Genomic DNA, 21304 nt, shown 5'->3' with positions numbered 1-21304 from the left:
GTCTGCAAGTTTCTGTCCATTACAGTGTACACTGCAGGGTCCCACTTATCTGCTAGCTTCCTCTTTCCTCTTTCTCCTTTATTCGCCACCAGCACACGATCCCCAATATTCAGACATGTCCCCCTGACTTTCTTATTGTAACCTCTTGCCTGTTTACGCTGCTCTTTTTCAGAGTGTCGCTGCGCAATCTCAGCTGCTTCATGAAGGTACGACATTAACGACTCCAGGTAAGTACTGTGATCAACAATTACAGGGTCATGTATCACCTGTCTGAACATAACATCCACGGGTAATCTTGGTACACGGCCAAACATACGCTGAAATGGAGCGTACCCTGTTGTCTCATGAACCGTAGCGTTGTAGGCGAAGGTCAGCGTTTGTATTTGCTCTGGCCATTTGTGCTTTTCTTTCAGAGGCAGGGTTCGGAGCATACTCCCCAAGGTTCGATTAAACCTCTCTACCCCTCCATTTCCCATGGGGTGGTAAGCGGTGGTGTGAGACTTAGCGACCCCTGATAGTTTTAACAACTCCGCTAGAAGAGCACTTTCGAAGTTGGCTCCCTGGTCAGTGTGGATGCGACTCGGAAATCCATACACACAGAATACACGGTCCCACAGTTTCCTTGCGACTTGCTTTGCAGACTGATTTGCACAGGGGAAGGCATGAGCCAACTTCGTGAAATGATCTGTCAGAACAAGCACATCAACTGAGTGTTTCTTCCCATCCTCTGCGGTCCAAAAATCAAGACATACCAGCTCCATGGGCATACAAGTCTTAATACTTTCAAGCGGGGCTCGTGCGGATGGCTCGGGAGCTTTGGCCAGAATGCATCTCTGACAGCACTTGATGTATTCACAAACATCTTTCCCCATTCCTGGCCAGAAGAAGCGCTGGCGGGCTAGATGAATGGTTCTCGCTTGGCCTTGATGACCCGCCAAATCATGCACACCCTTCAAAGCTTGGCTCTTGAGACTAGAAGGTAAGACCAGCTGATACCGCCTTTGTTTACTATGTGGATCTTGTGTGACTCGGTAGAGTGTTCCATCCTCAATCTTTAGTTTGTCCCATTGTCTAAAGAGAGTTATGGCTCTAGAGCTCAGGTGGGCCTTTTCTCGCCTTGATGGTTGACGCTTTAAATTCAAAAAGAATGTCACCCTTGAAATGACTGAATCTGCCTCCTGCAACTCACGAATTTTGTCTGCAGGAATAGTTGGGAGGGCATCAATACTATCTGGAACTAGATCTTGATAAGACTGAATTAGCTGTACAGCTCTTGCTTTTGATGTTTCTTCCCACTGATCATGTAAACTTAAACAGGCTTGGACAGTGGTGCTGTCAGATGGAAAGGCAAGACAGGATTGGAGGCAGATCTGCAAGTTCTGAGTTCCTTGACGAAAGGCATCTCGAATTCCATCTCCATCAACCTCTTTAGCTTCCACAAGTAAATCACGATAGCTCTCCTTCATTAGCCTGCTACTCACAGTTTCGACGAAGGGGTCTCTGCTTAGAGCGTCTGCCACTATGTTTTTCGTCCCTGCTATATGCTTCAGCTCGAAAGTGTAAGCTGCCAATCTGGACACCCAACGTTGCTCACAAGCATTTAGTTTAGCTTTGGACATAACATACGTGAGCTAACTGTTGTCTGTCCAGACTGTGAATGTTTGACCTTTTAACCAGTGGCTAAATTTCTCGCACACACTCCATTTGAGTGCCAGAAACTCAAGCTTATGAACTGGATAGTTCCTCTGCGACCTGCTCAGGGTCTTACTCGCAAATGCGATTGGGCGAGCTCGCTCTTCGCCCGCAGGCACTTGGGATAATACTGCTCCTAACCCATCCAGTGAAGCGTCGATTGCAAGAATTAGAGGTCGAGTGAAGTCAGGGTGTACTAAAACCACACTTTTAAGCAAGCTCTCCTTGAGGGTACATAATGCATGATCACATTCCTCAGTCCAATCTGAGGGCTTGAGCTTCCTGTAAGTTCCTGCTTTAGTTTCTCCCTTGCTTCCACGCTTCCTTCTCTGCCCTGCTGTGAGAGCAAAAAGTGGCTTCGCCAATGCAGAACATCCAGGAATGAAATGTTGGTAATATAAGATCATACCAAGGACTGACTTAATTCTCCGTACTGATGGAGTACATCTGTCATCTTCCATCAAGTCAAACTTGGACAGCCTGGAAATAACCTCAACTTTAGCAGGATCTACAGAAACTCCATCTCCATCTATAATGTGACCCAAGAATTTTACAGAAGTTCTCAGTAGATGGCACTTCTTAGGGCTCAGCTTAAGATTGTACTGCTTCAGACGACTGAACACAACCTCTAATCTCTCCAGTGCCTGCTGTTCATTTGGCGCGAACACCAACAAGTCGTCAAGGTAACATAATAAGCTGCTGAAGTTTAAGTCTCCAAAGATGCTTACCATCATCCGCATAAAGGAAGCAGGGCTATTGCATAACCCTTGTGGCATTCTATTGTACTCGTGCAACCCTACTGGAGTCGTGAACGCAGTAAATTTTTTGTCCTCTTCGGCCATGGGTATGTTATAGAATCCTGACGTCAGGTCCATGGTGCTAAAGAGTGTGTTTCCGCCCAAGGCAGCTAAGCAGTCAGACTGGTGTGGAAGTGGGTGTGCATCTTTTATTGTCCTTGCATTCAACCATCTGAAGTCTGTGCATATCCTCAGACTGCCATCCTTCTTCCACACTAGGACTAACGGGGAAGCGTACTCACTTACAGACTTCCTGATTATCCCTTGTTCTTCCATCTGGGACAAAACTTGCCGCAACTTCTGGTAGTGCGCTGGCGGTACTCTACGATAAGGGAGTCTGAATGGACGCTCATCCATTAGTCGGATGCGGTGAACAAACCCTTTAACTTCGCCACAATCCAATGCATGCTTGGAAAACACATTGTTGTACTTCTCCAGCAACTGGATTAATTTCTCTTTTGACTCGTGGCTGACAGAGCAAGACTGGATGTCAAGATCAGCGAGACCAACGGTCGCCAATCTTCGCCTAACATCAGCTGATGAATCAGGTGAATGCTGATTCTCCTCTGTAACCACCTCAACCACCTCAGCTTGACTTAGCCCTTGGAAAAGTTCAAAATCTTCTACTGCAACACACGGGAACACATCTGCTAATTTGCGGTTTCTCTTTAAGGTGACTGGCTTGTCAGAGAAGTTAGTGACTTTAACAGGAACCCAGCGATCACCCCATAATGGCGTGATGACTCGCCCGATCATGATGTCTCGTGACGCAGACCTCGAAGTTGTTGGTTCCACCACAACTGTGCTCCCTGGAGACATCGGGACATTTTTAGGCAACTTTCCCCAGATAAGATGTTCCTGCCTTGCCAAAAGGGTGACACTCTGCTGTAACTTGATGGTTCCCACCTTGTCTGGCAGCTCTGAACCCCTCCACCGGCACGTGTTGGCCATCACATCCAAGAACTGCTCACATCCTGCCATTGGTTCCACACTGTGATTAGAAACAAGTCTCCAGTAATCACTGCTACCTTTCATGCGATGTGCAAGGAATTTGATTACATTCGTGCCAATGATGAGATCATCCCGCTGGCCGGGTACAACGAGAACGGGCACCAGGCAGCTCTCTCCATAAACTTTCAATTCAACCTCATATAAGCATTTTGGTCTTGTAACCTTGCCACCACATCCCACCAAGACAACTTCCTCCTGAAGTAGTGTGGGCAAAGGCAGTACATTTTCACTTAACATCCTCTTTTCTGCTTTGTCACTAAAAGTGCAGGCCATGGAACCCGTGTCAAGCATTCCTTTCATTGAAAACACATTATTTACACTGACTGCTGTATAGAACAAATCGTCGAATACCTCAACTGCTTGGACATTTTGCGCTATCACCTTGGTCCCAGTGGGAACCTGCGCACATGCGTTCTCATAAAACTGGTGAAGATCATTATTCTCTAGGGGTTCTTCACTTGTGCTCACGCATCCCCCTTCTAAACGTGAGCCACCTAGTTTAAATTTGGTGGTCCCCGGAATGGTGCTGGGCCGGACCTGGACCTGTCACTTGTACATTCTCTCTTGCTATGCCCAGGCTGAAGGCATGCAAAACACAGACGGTCTCGACGGCAGTGTGCGGTAGTAGAGTGATCCTTGGATCTGCATACTCTACAGAACTTGCTTTGTGGCTGGTGAGACTGCATTTGGACATTTTGAGACAGTGCGCGATCAAGAAGACTAATTAAAGTTCTCATGCAATTGTCATCACTCTGCATGGTATGTGCAGTGTTGACTCTGCTACAATCACCTGACTCTATCGGAGAGCCAACATCCTCCTCATCTTCGTGGGACATCTGAACATGAGCAGCGACGTGTCTTGTAGGAGCATGACGTTTCGTCTTGATTGACATCTGCTCTTTTAACTCTTTCTGGTAACGATCAAGCTGCTCTTGGATCTCCTGTGCTGTCCATTTTTCTGGAGCTTTAAAACGGAACACTGCAGCAAGAGCGGGATTAGGACAGTACTTCACGAACATCATTGCAGCTTCTTGACATGGATCCTCTATCCGTCGTCCAAGTCTCTTTAAAGCTTCCTCCGCAAGATCCACTGCTTTATTCAGACGCACCCAGTATTCAACTGGGTCTTCTCCTGCTAATGGGACAGTTCCATAGAAGTCAGCCAAGGGCATACATGAGTAATGAACATCACTAAACTGCTGCTTCAGGATGTCCATAATAACTTTTGGGTTCTCAACTGGGCTTAAAGCTGAATTACAACGGAGAGTGACTCTGACGACATCTTTAGCTTTACCCATCAGTCTGCTCAAGATCTCTTGATGCTGCTCTGCTAATGGTATTCCTCTTTTCCTCAGATATGTTTCCATCAGCTCCTCCCATTCACGCACACTAAGCTTGTCTGATGTATCACCACGGTACACTGGGGGTTCTTTTGCTTCACTCTGCATGACCAACCTCACTCCAGTCAAATTAAGTGAAGGCATGTCTGAGAACGTTTTGCTAGCACCTAACCTTTGTGTTTGTGCAGCTCTGATCTCTTCTTGACCATAACTAGCCTCTTTTTGGGATGCTAACATAGTCTGGCCGACTTGTTGAGCAATATGTGCTATCAAACCTTGCCAGTTTGGATCTGTTATGTCTGGAACGGCTAAGGGCACAGTCTCAGCTCCTGGATTTGGATCATGATCAATTACACGTGTGGAGCATAATACAGGGGGTGTTCGATTCACTTTACTCTCCCTCACAATTGGAGTAACTGGAGTTTCACAAAAAAACTTCCCTCTCCCAAGACCTAACCCAGTCATTGTCTCATATGCATCAAATTCATCAGCTTTTAAACTGAATGCCATTTTCAATTTCTCTCACACGCAAAAATTACACTTAATTATACATTTCTGGACAGAATTAACACTCATGAAAAATATCAGAAAAAGTGTCGCTCAAATGAGAAAAGTCAGTGTTAGAAATAAGTGTCTATGTTTGTTTTCTCACAGTTCTTCACTAATAAGACAGTGAACCTGAATGCAGCGTCCCTCGGCGACCCAACTGACGTAAATCTGGAAGCAATTCTTCACATCCGGGTCACGGCACCAATGTAACCGGTCCTCTGACGACCGCCGTTACGCTCTCTTTCCCTCTTTCTCTCTGCGTTGTGTTTAAGGAAGAACCAGGACACTCTCACTGCTGCTCATCAATTGGGGATCTTTATTGACACCAAACTGGCTCAGAAATGGATGTTGTCTGTGAATTGATATGCACAAAGATATCTCTTCATGGAAGATTCACAAGATATCCTCTCTCCAGTGCATGCAATGCGAACTAATATGTTTACAATTTAAAAGAAATAATACTAACATTGAGACATAGCGTTATTCACAGTGCAAGAACATGAAAATGAAATAAAAGTAAAATACCTGTGAATTGATATGCACAAAGATATCTCTTCATGGAAGATTCACAAGATATCCTATATGACATAATAACTGTTAATACTCAGAACCATGCCAACAACATATCATTCCATGCACTCGATATAACTACATATTCTCAATTCACACGGATACAAAACATAGACCAAAACACTGCTAATAGTCTCAAGACAGTCCACAGCAAGATATAGGACCAATTTATACACTTTAAAGACTTAATTTGTCCATAATACGAAGAGCTCAGAAAACCGCTTACCTCTCTCCAGTGCATGCAATGCGAACTGGCGAGAGGCGCGCATTCACTCGAAAATGGCGTCGATAGAGCACCAAAAGAGCGTCAAAATAAAAGTCCCCATAAAGTTTACAGCAAAATAAGCAAATAATGCTCAAGGAAAAACATGAACAAAACAATAAAAGGGATTTTAGTGAAAAGCAAAGTATTACATACTTTTATAATTCACTTTCACTCGTTACACATCTAAAACTGATATTTTGCCTCTAACTATAGCCTATAATAAATTGTGTAGATTTGTTATTGGATGCCCATTTGTTACGCATCATTGTATTATGTATGAGTTACTTAAATGGTCTCCTCTCAATATTAGAAGGCATATTCACTGGCTGCAGTTTATTTTTAAATGTATACACTTTAATTACCCCAGTTATTTAAGACAGTATTTGATGCCATATACTTCATTATATAATTTGAGACATTTGTCACAGTATTTTTTCTTCACTCCTTCAGTTAAGAAAACTTCTGGACAGAAAGCATTCAGGTTTAAGGCTCCCGCAGATTGGAATAATTTACCTTTAAAAGTACGAACGGTGACTTCATTTAATATGTTTAAAAAATGTTTATTTTGTTGTTTTGAAACTTGTTGTAATTGTTTTAGATGATATGAGTATAGACGGTTTCATCGAACGCACGCGCGTTGCTACGGTTACACGCCTGGCCCGAAGTTAACTTCCGGTCTGTGTCTGTTTGTATGGCGCACTACTCAGTAGAAATACATTTTAAAGTACTATTCTTGGTTAACATGATATAAATATTAAAAATCAAACAGAGAGCACATGACACAAGTTTCCCAACATTATTCTTATATTATGAAACAAAGAAACATGTTATGCCGACGCATTGCATAAATGAAAGGCGAGTGCGCATGCATTTATATAGGCTACTGTGAACCCACCGGTAAAATGATGTTCGTTCAAATCCAGCTCAGGCATGACATAAATCTGTAGCTTACTATACTTGTTGTAGCCATTAAACAATGTTTTTTTTTCTTCATATTTATGTTTAAATATTATAATATTATTTTTAGATCTCATCTGATTATGATAGGCTATAAGTGCAAAGATGCGAGTGGGTCAGAAATGATTTTGGTGGTTATATTTAGTTTAATATTAAGTTTTGTTTTGTAAAAAGCCTTTCTTTCGTTTTGTACAAATTGTCTCTTAATTTTAATAAAGGGTTCTTCGGTTAATTGCATGTATTTAATTAATAAGAAATAAATAAATAGACTAGGTCGCGGAAGCCATCGCTTTCATCATGAACCGAAGCGCGTCTCAAACTGAAACTCAGCAGGCTTGCCTCACAGACATGAGGAATATGTAGCCTAATATGTGTAGAAACGAAAAGATTTAAATAAGCACATGGTGCAGTGTTCAGAACTCACACGGTAAACAACCAGCTGGATACAGATGATCACGGCGATGGGCATGAGCGGGATGTTAAAGTTTAAGGGATTTTTTTTTTTTACCTTATACTGAATCTGATCGGGTGCAAGCACATTTTAAACAGGTAGCACTTATTCACACACGTAATTTTGTGAATAAGTAATTTTGTCGTTTTCTCTAATGATTTCAAAAACATCTTGTAGTGCTTACCTGCTTACAGTTATCAGTATACTGTTATATTCTATTATATGATTTTGTCATTTCACACTGTGGCCAATTTTTAAATGTTACCAACTAAATGAGACATACTGAGTTTATAATTAAATTTATTAATTGCGTTTAATTATTGCATCTAAAGATTTTTCACGTGAATAAAGGCAAATAGATTTGCACACTTTGCTTAATCACTGGTCTAGTCTGTTAAACTTGTCAGAAGTTCTCGTTTCTAATATGCCCTCGTGGTCTATTTTTTCTCTCATCAAAACTGAATACCATCAGTGGTTGTACATCAAGAGCAGGAACAGTTTTTGTGCATTTTGTTTCGCGATCTGACCGGAACAAACAGAAAGTCTCTGCAACGGCGTTAAGCGTTAGATTAAAGCGCTCGTCTGTGTGAAGACTGCATGAGCCGCGTTTCCTGCATTGAACTGCATTGTTTGTATTAGTTAGGTTAATCCGTGAAGCAAGATGTTTTAAAAAAGTGGTAGGGACATGTCCCACCTGTCCCACCCGCAAATTACGCCTATAAGTTAAAAAAATTGGTTGATTGACGCCAATCGGACGTTCATGTTTTTTTTCCGTCTATTTGAAAGTTCGGCTAATAAACATGGTAATTTTTTTTAATAAGTTACATAAACTGCTTTCAGGAGTTTTTGACCGGCATATATCATCAAAATGTCCGGAAAACGAAACCTCTGCCGGTCACTTTGACCGGCTCCATTTTTTTCTAGCGGAAACTCTGGGATCAACGTGACGGTGAGTAATGAATGACAGGATTTTTAGTTTTGGGTGACCTACCCTTTAAGTGGGGCGTTTTCCCACTCTATATTAAAGACATAAATGGGAGATTATTTGTAATAAACATGCTGAAACAAAAAAAAATCTATACATTAAGATAATGGTGCACAATCAAAATTAAAGATGCTAACGCATAAGAAAGATAACGCATCCTCTGGTGTTATTGATGTCTACCGGAAGTTAAGTTTGGGCCACAAAAGCGCGCATGCGCAGTAGTGTTTGTTTATGTTGTTACCGTTGAAACCGTCTATATGCATTAATTTGGCAGCAATTCCTTATTTTTATTATTATTATAGTTTTTTATTTATTTATTTTTTTATATACTAATTGCGTAGTGGTATGTCTGTTTATTTAGATTGATGATTGTTGTTATTGTTTTGTTTTGTGTTTCATTGTTCTGTTCTGTGTTGTTTTTTGTTTGGTTAATGCTGTGTATGAGGACCCCCTTGAAAACGAGATGGTGCATCTCAAGGGGTTTATCCTTAAAGAATAAATTTGTATAATAACCAGGGGGTGTATTCCAGAAAGCACGGTTAACTTACCATCACATATACCTTGAACTCTCAGTTGATTAACCCAAACTTTGCTTCTTCAAGGTATGCTGGTGCCAAAAACAAGTCCGGGAGTAAGTTCAGACAACTCAGAGTATGTTCCTGGTTAACTCACAAGACATTCTCAGCAGAGCGACGAATCAATAATTCACCACTGAAACATACGTTAAGAAGAAGCGTGCCATTCTACTTCTTCTAATTCTTTTGTTTAATGGCGAGTTACATAACCTACTCTCCAAACTTAAATAAGCATATTTCCCACCAAACCCTCACGGATCATACCATCTACAGGGGTCGACTCAACTAACACCCATAACACAATAACACTGGTTTAGATCAACAATGCTATCACATTTAAATTTAAACACAATTCAAACCATGAATAGCATTGATCACACTGTAAACATAACAAAATGTTATAAACACTAGACATTGAGACATTTAAATCATAATCATGAAAATAATACATTAAAACACTCAATAATAATGTGAATGTACGTTGCCATGATGATGAGCCCTGTGTTCATCATCACAATTTTGAAATATACTTCCCAGGTGTATACACTAGATAAAGATTGGGTTATAGTTATAGTATTGCTGATGTATTTGTTCCATGATGTACAGTGTTCTTTATAAGGAAAGTGGATTGTGCAACACATGTGTAAGCATGAAATATACGCTCCATTTTAAACATAGGACTTATGTTTCTCTACCTTTTTAAGAAATCTCTTCTTAGTGAGTTCCTCTAAATAACATCCAAATTGAGTGTACTGTCATGGAAGATCGAGAGATCAGAGAACAGAGCACAGAGATGGACAACATTGGTGTAGAAGGATAGAGGGAGGATGAAGAAGGGATAAGGGAAGAGGAATGAAGAAACATGTGACCTGATCTGGCCAAATGAGTCGGAAGTCGCAATGTTCTATTTTAAGATATAGGTCGATAATTTGAAAACAAAAATGAAACAATGAAAATAACGATTTTTCTTTTTTATTAGCTAATTTCAAAGAACAGACATTCAAAAATAATCTCCTTAATTTTTTTTGTCCAGATAATTGATTAAAGGTAAATACCTTTAATCAATTATCTGATGATTAAAACACAATTAAATGACTACTAAATTTGACAAAGTTTACAAAACTCTTTGGAAATTAACATTCTCAACTCCTCTCGTCACTTCTGAGCATTTCCCTTTGTTCCAGGTTTCCCCTTAAATGTCAATATCTCTGTTCTCCAAATAGGTTGTTAAACGTTATATACAACCAACTAAAAGCTTAGAAATTTACAGAAACACTGACATAAATGCTGACTGATTTTGTCAATGGGACCGTTTTGACTGACCCCAATTTTTCCTGCCATCCTCCTGTCAGACTAGCAGCACTCTGTGTAAACAAGTTAGATCTCCTCCTCAGTAGTATAATGTGTGTATATCTGTCAAGCATTCATGTTGTTGATTTTGATGATTTAATGAGTTCAGCCAATGATTTATATCTCCTATAGCAGTGAATGAGTGTACTGTTTCCTCAGTGACACTACAATGCTCTGTCTGATGTGATACTGTAGTAGACGGCTACATGGTTATAATTTTATTCCTAATATTATCAATCTTACATGTAAAGAAGTTCATAAAGTTATTACTGCTGTAGTGCTGTTTACAAACATCAGAAGTTGTAGTTTTATTTTTGGTTATTTAGCCACTGTATCGAAGAAATACCTAGCGGTATGTTTGTTTTCTTTAAAGAGAGTCAAGAAATAAGCAGATCTAGCAGTTTTTATGGCCTTTCTGTATACAATCATGCTCTCTTACCATGAATTGCGAAAAACCTCTAGTTTTGTTTTCTTCTAGCTGCTCTCAATTTTTCTGGCTGCTGTTTTAAGGGCCCAGGTGTGCTCATTGTACCACGGCGTTGGACTATTTTAAGCGCCGTGGAGCAACTGTGTCTAAAGTGCTGGAAAAGAGAGAGTCAATAGTTTGTTGCAACATTGAGTTCCTCTAGGCTATCTGGGATGGTTAGGAGATGAAACTGATGAGGAAGATTATTTACAAAGCAATCTTTAGTCGCAGCGGTGATAGTCCTGCTATATTTGAAGCGAGGGAACGGCTTTGCAGCCTTGGCCAAATTAAGCATACATGATACTAGGTAATGATCTGAGATGTCATCGCTCTGCTGCAAAATTTCAACCATTTCAACATTTATTCCATTTTACAGTATTAGGTCTAGAATATGATTAAGGCGATGAGTGGGTCCTGATACGTGTTTCCTAACTCCAATAGAGTTTAGAATTTCTCTACATGCCAATCCCAATGCATCTTTTTCATTGTCTACATGAATATTAAAATCACCAACAAATAATACTTTATCAAAGAATTTGCTGATTTTCTATCAGGGTTAGTATACAGTAGCCAACACAAATGTAAAACGGGATTTATCATTTACACTACATAACGCTACATAGAGCACCAAAACTTCAAAGGAATTATATTTAAAAAACTAGACTTCTGAGTAATACTGAAGATATTATTATAAATTACAGCAACACCTCCCCCTTTACCTTTCAGACGCAGCTCGTGTTTATAACAATAATCTCGGGGGGTGGACTCATTTAAAGTAATGTAGTCCTCAGGTTTAGCCAGGTTTCTGTCAAACACAGCACATCTAGATTATTATCTGTAATCATATCATGAACAATTAAGCGCTTTTGGAGAAAGGGATCGAAAATTCAGCAACCCAAGCTTTATCATTTGTTAGTTTGTATTATATCTGTTGTTTATTTGCTGGACATCAATTACATTTTTACTGTTGAATGGTTTAGATGTTTTTTTGTATTTACTAATTTGGGGAACAGACACAGTCTCTATGTGATAATATCTAGGTAAAAGAGTCTCTATGAGCTGGGATTTAGCTGACTCTGGTGATGCGAGACAGCTAACAGACGGTTGGTTTAGCCAGTTTGTTTGCTTACTGACCTGGGCACAAGTGATTCAGGGTTTAGCTCTAAGACTGTACCAAATTACTAGAGAGAAGAGCGGCACCAGTTCAGGAGGGATGAATGCGGTCTATCTTCAACAGGTCTTGTCTGCCCCAAAAACGTTTCCAAGTGTCTATGAACCCTATGTTATTTTGCAGACACCACTTAGACAACCAGCAACTGAGTGATGATAATCTGCTAACTATCTCATCACTCCTTTTAAAGTCCAATTTTTCATGTGTTTTTGAAGCCTGGATTGTGTTTACAGTGTGCAATATAACATGAGTTCATGTTTCGCCTGTAAAAAAACAAAGTATTTTTCACTCAATTTACTTAACTGTATACCGCTGTTTTATCTGTCCTAAAAATGGCCTGATGATTTCCTTGTTCTATGAAGTCCCTCCTTCAGAAATACGTAACAAGTTCTGATTGGGCCAGCACTTCCCGTGTTGTGATTGGACAGCAGCTTAGCTCAAGTTGTCCGGAAAGGTCAAGCCTCCTACCATAACAGGGAGATGCACATGTTCAATGTGCGCTCTTCTCCATGTGGGAGAGCAACAAGACCACGCCCCCTATTTTGCGTGTACTTGTGGGCAGAGAGCTAGTCAACAAACTGTTCTAGTGATGTCATTACAGCAGGAAGTGCAGGGGTGTAGTCCAAAGCGACCGTTCGCTGTAGGCTTTGAAAGGGAACTTCTGTTAAATAAAATATCTCTCTTGGCATTGAACTTTGAGCTTTATAATTTTATAGGTATTATTTATGCTCTAAAAGCAACATTACACACTAACTTAAGTTTGAAAGATGGGATCGCAAAGAACAGGACTTTTAACAGGGAGGGGACCAGAGAAACAGATTGCCTTTGACATCGTACTTGTGAGATTATCCACCTCTTTAATGTTAATTTTGGTGATCTCCGACTGGCGAAGTCAACATCATTAGTGCCGAGGTGAATGATAATCTTAGAGAATTTATGATTAGCATTAGCAAGCACTTTTAAATTAGCTTTGATGTCAGGCGCTCTGGCTCCCAGTAAACATGTGACTATGGTGGCTGGTGTCTCTATTTTTGGTTGGACATCCTCATCCTGTCCATTATTTTGTTCTTTCTTTTTTTGATAAAATGTAAGTATTTACTTTGTTACCAGCTCCTCAATCCTAGATGGATAGCTGTAACACTACACCTCCTCCTCCTCATTGTAAAATTTGAATGGAACCTTTTTCGATCCAGAAACACACAATACAACATGTGATGAAGTCATTTATTGATGTAGAAAGTAAAGATAATCAAAGGAGGGACTGTGTTGTAACCATCTCATTCCACTCAATCTGGCAATGAAAACAGAACAAAAATCATTACGGCATTGTATACATTCACTGTCTCCAATTGAAAATTTTCTAGTGACTGATCACATCTACATATTTCAGCTGGCCGAATTGAATTTCTGTGAATAAAATTGCATCAATTCACAGAAATTCTATTTGCCAACTGAAAAATTTAGATGTGATCAGTCACTAGAACATTTTCAGTTGGAGACATTCATTTATTTATTTTAACACTGTAGTATAAATAGTACAAATGTCTACACACCGTCTCTCTCCTTTTATCACTCACCTGCAAACACCTCGACCTCACACAGTGTGAGAAATTCACTGCGTCCAGGGATAACAATATTGACATATCGGCCCTTAATAGGCCTAAACTTAAATGTTTTTGTCTCTCCATGTGGGATGGACTCTACAGTTGCAGCTCTGTGAAGACACACAGTAACAGAGTGATGGTCTTATCAAAACAACATGAAGCATAATAAATATACTTCTGTCAAAGGCAAGTTTGTATTAAAAAGGATTTATTCAAAGTAATTTAATCTTATTTACTCATATTCTAACCATTTGTGTAAGTATTAAGAGAGAGACAATACTTACAGCTCATTACTGTTGCCATTATTTTCCAGGCTGTTGCCGATGCGGATCTGAGCACCATTTATTCTCTTTGCAAAAGCATCTCCACGATTAGTGATGCTGACTCTGGTTACCTCTGAGACTTCTGGCAACTCAACTCTCCACCAGGGGCTCATGTCCTCATCAGTATGACTGCATGATCTACTATCCAGAATTGAATTTCTGTTGCCATCAACAGCACTTTTAGCAGCTGCTTTGAGCACCGGGTGTGTGGAAGACTGGACAGCTGTGGCTCCAAGAGCAAGATTCCCTGTTTAACATAAAATAACAAACAATAGCTTTTTTTGTGTGTGGTTAGTATCCCTGTATAGGTCCTGATCAGCCAGTCACGGTTTATTTTGCCATACAGTAACTGTCTTGATGTACATTATCCCTTATTGGTTATCAAATGTTCACTGGTTATCTTCTTATAGAATACATCACATTATAAAAAATAACAGTCACTAAAAAATATATTATATCTACATTTCTTATCTGGAATCTATCTGGAAACCATTCCTGACTCATCTTCATATAAATCAGTCACCAGGAACCAGACCGACTCTTACCGCCTTTGCCCCAATCCCTTCTCCCATGTATAATAACTGTTTTGGATTAATATCTGGGCTGGATGTGGTGTCTCTGGCTGGGGAGCTAACCGCTGCACATCATGGTCCAAGCCAAAGGGGGAAAGAAAAGGGAGCAACCAAACATGACTTTTGTTCTGTCAGGTCACATTCAGACTAGATGAGCTTGGTTTGTAGGCGCTTATGGTACTTTGTATTATTATTATTATTATTATTATTATTATTATTATTATTATTATTATTATTGTTGTTGTTGTTGTTATTATTATTATTATTATTTTTATTTTTATTATTATTAACAATACTAATACTATTATCATAAATTACTTATGCTATCAGTACTACTACAAGTACTACCAGTACTTATAATCATGAATATTATTGTTGTTACTACTACCACAGCTACTTTTTATTATTATTGTTATTATTATTAGTATGATTATCTACTTCTACTGCAACACTATTACTATTTTATTTTTACTACAAAATATATTATTTACTTTGTTTTTCTCTCTTCTGTATGTTTATGTCATTGGTCTTACCTTGTATAAGTTACATTTTAGTGCATTTGCAATTTTGATCAATTAAAAAACAAAATAAAAAATATATTGTATATGACACTGACAACATTAGAAGCAAGGAACACACTCACTTGGAGCACAAGTGTACGCTGATGTGTACTTATCTGTTGATAAAATAATAACAGTTAGACACATATTCATAAGTACATAAACAAATTATATCACATTCTTCTTCTCTCTGTCCCTTACCTCCAAACACCTCGACCTCACACAGTGTGAGATATTCACTGCGCCCAGGAATGAAAATGTTCACATATCGCCCATGAATAGGCAAAATATCAAAGGTTTTTGTCTCTCCGTGTGCTATGGACACAACAATTGCAGCTCTGTGAAGACACACAGTAAGATAGAAATAGAGATGAGCATATCAAAAGTGAAATTTGTATATTATATTCATTCATTACACATAGACTGATATATTTCAAATGTTTATTTATTTTAATTTTGATGTTTATAACAGACAACTAAGGAAAACCTCAAATTCATTATATCTGAAAATTTGAATATTACATTAAAGGAGGCCTCGATCGCACAGGGTATATGCAGGAATCCTGAAGTTAATTTCAATACCTTTTTAAGACTTTTTAAAGACCTTCTCAAAATAATACAAAGAAAGGATTTTTTGAAATCTTGGCAAACTGAAAAGTATGAACATGAAAAGTATGAGCATGTACGGAACTCAATACTTAGTTGTGGCTCCTTTAGCCTGAATTACTGCAGCAGTGTGGTGTGGCATGGAGTCGATCAGTCTGTGGCTCGGCTCAGGTGTTATGAGAGCCCAGGTTTCTCTGATTGTGGTCTTCAGCTCTTCTGCATTGTTGGGTCTGGCATATCGCATCTTTCCTCTTCAAAATACTGCATAGATGTTCTATGGGGTTAAGATCAGGTGAGTTTGCTGGCCAATTAAGAACAGGGAAACGATGTTCCTTAAACCAGGTACTGGCTGCTTTGGCACTGTGTGCAGGTGCCAAGTCCTGTTGGAAAATAATGTCTGCATCTCCATAAAGTTGGTCAGAAGCAGGAAGCATGAAGTGCTTTAAAACTTCCTGGTATACAGCTGCATTGACCTTGGACCTCAGAAATCACAGTGGACCAACACCAGCAGATGCCATGGCACCCCAAATCATCACTGACTGTGGAAACTTTAAACTGGACCTCAAGCAATGTGGATTGTGTGTCTCTCCTCTGTTCCTCCAGACTCTGGGACTCTGATTTCCAAAGTAAATACAAAATTTACTTGCATCAGAGAACATAACTTTGGACCACTCAGCAGTCCTTTTTGTCTTTAGCCCAGGCGAGACGCTGTTGACGCTGTCTGTTGTTCAAGAGCGGCTTGACACAAGGAATGTGAATCTGAAACCCATGTCTTGCATACGCCTGTGCGTAGTGGTTCTTAAAGCTCCACTCTTTGTGAATCTCCCCCACATTTTTGAATAGGTTTTGTTTCATAATCCTCTTCAGGGTGCAGTTATCCCTATTGCTTGTACACTTTTTTCTACCACATCTTTTCCTTCCCTTCGCATCTCTATTAATGTGCTTGGACACAGAGCTCTGTGAACAGCCAGCCTCTTTTGCAAAGACCTTTTGTGTCTTGCCCTCCTTGTGCAAGGTGTCAATGGTTGTCTTTTGGACAACTGTCCAGTCAGCAGTCTTCCCCATGATTGTGTAGCCTACAGAACTACACTGAGAGACCATTTAAAGGCCTCTGCAGGTGTTTTGAGTTAATGAGCTGATTAGAGTGTGGCACCTGCAGGTGTCTTCAGTATTGAAGCTTTTCACAATATTCTAATTTTCTGTGATAATGAATTTGGGATTTTCCTTTAGTTTTCAGTTATAATCATCAAAATTAAATAAATAAACATTTAAAATATATCAGTCTGTGTGTAATGACTGAATATAATATACAAGTTTCACTTTTTGAATGGAATTAGTGAAAGAAATCAACTTTTTGGGGATATTTTAATTATATGACCAGCACCTGTACTTCTGTCAAAGGCAAGTTTGTGTTAAAAATATTCATTCAAAGTCATTGTATCTTGTTTTTCTCATTTTCTAACCAAGTATTAAGAGAGAGACAATACTTACAGCTCATTATTGTTGCCATTATTTTCCAGGCTGTTGCCGATGCGGATCTGAGCACCATTTATCCTCTTTGCAAAAGCATCTCCACGATTAGTGATGCTAACCCTGGTTACTGTGTAGACGTCCAGCAGGTCAACTCTCCACCAGGGGCTCATGTCCTCATCAGTATGACTGCATGATCCACTATCCAGAACTGAATTCCTGTTGCCATCAACAGCATTTCGAGCATCTGCCTTGAGCACCGGGTGTGTGGAAGACTGGACAGCTGGGGCTCCAAGAGCAAGATTCCCTGTTTAACATAAAATAATTAACAACTTATTTCTTTCTTTCTTTATTAGTACCTTAATGTGCTAAAGTATAAATCCAATATAATTGGCAAAATAATGCAAAGCTATGTAATCCAAATAATTATTACAAAGCTCTATGGAATACTTGATTCTAATGGCTTGCCTTTTATTTAAAAATGCATAAGGGTTATGTAATAATTATCAAATAAATTAATTGATGATACTTGACCTCAAGGCTAGATTATTGTAATGCTCTACTGGGTGGTTGCCCCGCACACTTAATAAACAAACTCTAGCTGCCTAAAAACAGAGCAGCTCAAATTCTTACTAGAACCAGGAAGTGTGATCATATTAACCCTGTTCTGTCAACACTGCACGGGCTCCCTATTTAAACTTTTGGAATCTCAAAACTCTGGCCAGTTGATAATACCTAGAATATTAAAATCAACAGCAGGCAGTCGATCCTTTCCCTATTTAGCACTTAAACTCTGGAACAGTCGCCCTAGCATTGTTTGGGAAGCAGACACACTCTGTCAGTTTAAATCTAGACTAATTTCTGTAATCTGGCATACAAAGAACATGATCAATTTGTATTATTCATGTCAGTTAAATGATTATTCAGTTGCATTAACTAGGTCAGCCAGAAACCGGAAAAACATCCCATAACACCTGATGTACTCGTTATATGTTGAAAAATAAAACCTGGAATGAAACCTGGAATGAAAATGAAAGATTTCAACCTGAAAATGAAGCCTGGCAAAATGAAGAATTGCATCTACACTAAAGTTAGTCTCTCTATTTCTCCCAAGCAAATGACTAAAAACGCTGTATTATGCATGCCAGACAAAATTATCTTTTTTATAGCAATTTCAGAATTATTTCAGAGTTTGCATTCTCTTGCATGTTGCCATGCAAATTAGTGGCCAGAAAGCATTAAAAGTTCTCTATTTTAGTTGAAATGGTGACTTGTAAGTGGCCTAAATGTAAATAAGTAAATGATTCTTTACAACGGAAATGAATATATTAAAAACTTACATTAGCTGGACAATTACTTTTTTCTTGAGCTGATGTACAGCCAAAACTACCTCTTTCCCATTGGTTCCTATTATCACTGTAAAGCTGCTTTAAAAACAAGTTTTATTGTAAAAAGCAATATATAAATGAAGGTGACATGACTTGACTTGCTCTCGTGGTTGCTGGGTTTCTTATTTCAATCAGCTTGCAATGTTAGATCTATTGTTCCCGAGAACACATAGCATGCGTTTCTAGTGCTAAGCTGGTCGGCGAGGTAGCAAAGGCACACATATAGTGAAACATACGGTCCCATAAAAAAAAATAAAGCAGTATATATGTCCCATAGTAGTGAACACACACCCAGGGAGCAATTGTGGATTAAGGGCCTTGCTCAAGGGCACATAAATCATGAGTAATGAGTGGAAGAGAGCTCTGTTCATTCACTTCCCCACCGGAGATTCAAACCCACAACCTCCAGATTACAAGTCCAACTCTCTAACCATTAGGCTACAACTGAGAGTAATAAACAGGTCAAAATATCATAGACAATACGGTATATAATTATGCAATTATTTATTTGGGTGCTTATGACTGTACATTATCCCTTAAATATTTTTCTTGCTTGAACATGTTGTTGACTTACTAGGAATCATTTTCAAGGAAGCTCTACGTTTATTACAAGTGAGCTACTCAAAAAAGTTTAACTCAATATTTTGTGTCAAATTATGTATTTGTGGTTAGTAACCATGTAATATGCTGGGGACCTGATCAGCCTGTCTGGGTTTATTTAGCCATAACAACCAATAAGGGATAATGTACATGAAGACGGTTGTCAAATGTTTACTAAGAGTAGTATATGTGTGTTACTGACAACATTCAGTTATGAAGAACACTCACTTGGACCACTAGAGCAAGGGCACGATGTTGTGTCCTTTACTGTTAATAAAGTAATGACAGTTAGACAGACATGATTAAGTACATACATTTAATCATATTTTTAAATCCAGGCATTTATACTTCTATTATTCTAAACATACCTGTAGAATCAGCAACACACAGCCCAGTAAAAAGTGTCAGAAACAAAATCACACGTACAGCCATCCTGATATGAGACACAACAACACAACACCTCATCTCAGAATATGAAGGAATCATCTTCAATTTATCATCCTCATATAAACAATGAAACATATATATTGCTACTGTAATGATAAAATAGTAGAAGAACCCAAGACTTAAAGTCAGTGTAATGAGACTAACCTGCCTCCATTCTTTGGGTTTTAAATGCCTTTGCTGAGTTTGATCTAGTTTTAACTTATACACTACCGGTCAAAAGATGGTAAGATTTTTTTAATGTTGTTAAAAGGTCCAAAATAAAAGGTCCCTCTTCTGCTCACCAAAACTGCATTTATTTGGTCCAAAATACAGAAAAACTGTAATATTGTGAAATATATTTACAATTTGAGTATATTTTAAAATGCATTTTATTCCTGTGATCAAAGCTGAGTTTATCATCATTACTCCAGTCTTCAGATCCTTCTCACATGAGGATTTGCTTATTATCAATGTTGGAAACAGGATTATTTTAAGAAAAGAAAATTAAAAAGCACAGCATGTATTCTGAAATAGTAAGCTTTTGAAACATTATCACTACTGTTCACAGGTTTAATACATTTATTCAGCAAGGATGCATTAAATTGATCAAAAGTGACAGTATAGACATTTATAATGTTGATATTTTATTATTCATTATAATAGTTTTGCATTTCAGATAAATGCTGTTCAATGCATTAAATATTCAGTGTTATTTAATGCTATTTAGAATAATTAGCAACACTATTGTTTAGCCACATTTTGCCCTTTTCTAAAAGACAGAGTATCAGTAAAACTCATTCTTGTTGAATGTTCTCTTGTCATTCATAGTTTGCAGCAAGTGACACTTCTAGACTACTATAAACTACATCTTTACACCCTGACTAACTTGAATCGTCCAAACTAAAGTTTAGTTTTATTAGTAAATCCTCCATTGCATATGATGCTCTCAGAGAAACACACTAACAGCTTCTTCACTAACAGCAGTTGCTATTAATCATAAGTGATTGGTTAATATTAAATGTGAATAAGTAACTGAGATGTTTTAATCATCATCATAATTATTATTATTTTTTATCTCACTTGGTTTATTATGAATGTGACATTTACTCTGATATTATGGTTTTGAAAAAGGAAACACAACATTAAAGAACACGGCTGCGTTACAAGAGTGAACGGCTTAGAGCTTTGTGCTAAGAGTTTAGCAAATTCATCACTAATGAAATTTATCACCTGCATTTAATATATTTTCATTTTCATAATTGTGCACTTGTGTAGAGAGTTCATAAACATTCATAACTCACCTGGAAATCATCAATGAATCAGTCTCACAGAAGACTCACCAGCAGTGAAGAGAGTCTAGTTCAGAAATGATGCTCTATTTATTGCTGAAATAAGGCCCTCCCAACCAAATAAGTCTTATCTGATATCCGTTAAATCAACATTAAATGGACCTGTTACAAAAGATTCCCTGTTTCTGTGATATTGTGACGGCCCTAATCAAACATTACTTTACTTTTTACATTATCGCCCACATGATTGCCCAAATTAGGCTTTATTTCATCATTGATCACATCAC

The 21304-nt window shown here is 38.6% G+C and overlaps 1 protein-coding gene and 1 long non-coding RNA gene across 2 annotated transcripts in view; one reads left to right on the top strand and one right to left on the bottom strand.

The window, feature by feature from the left end:
* The window catches only part of LOC137047992 (uncharacterized), a 64726-nt gene extending 50503 nt beyond the window's left edge, over positions 1 to 14223 (top strand). Inside the window, exon 3 of the long non-coding RNA XR_010899300.1 lies at positions 14097 to 14223. This is a non-coding gene — a long non-coding RNA (uncharacterized lncRNA). The remainder of the gene's footprint in view (positions 1 to 14096) is intronic.
* On the bottom strand, positions 13390 to 21084 carry LOC137047985 (fucolectin-4-like). Its single transcript, XM_067425928.1, has 9 exons — positions 21030 to 21084; positions 19671 to 19735; positions 19531 to 19569; positions 17336 to 17621; positions 15440 to 15576; positions 15322 to 15354; positions 14068 to 14353; positions 13757 to 13893; positions 13390 to 13470 (listed from the first exon to the last, which is right to left on the bottom strand). The coding sequence occupies exons 1-9, from the start codon at positions 21038 to 21040 to the stop codon at positions 13466 to 13468; spliced, it is 999 nt and encodes a 332-aa protein (XP_067282029.1). The 5' UTR covers positions 21041 to 21084; the 3' UTR covers positions 13390 to 13465.
* Positions 21085 to 21304: the final 220 nt, after the last annotated feature.

This window comes from Pseudorasbora parva, chromosome 19 (genome assembly GCF_024679245.1).
Source record: "Pseudorasbora parva isolate DD20220531a chromosome 19, ASM2467924v1, whole genome shotgun sequence".
Lineage (NCBI taxonomy): Eukaryota > Metazoa > Chordata > Actinopteri > Cypriniformes > Gobionidae > Pseudorasbora > Pseudorasbora parva.
The sequence above is the reverse complement of the archived record's forward strand: the minus strand, read 5'-3'. Positions and strand labels throughout refer to the sequence as shown.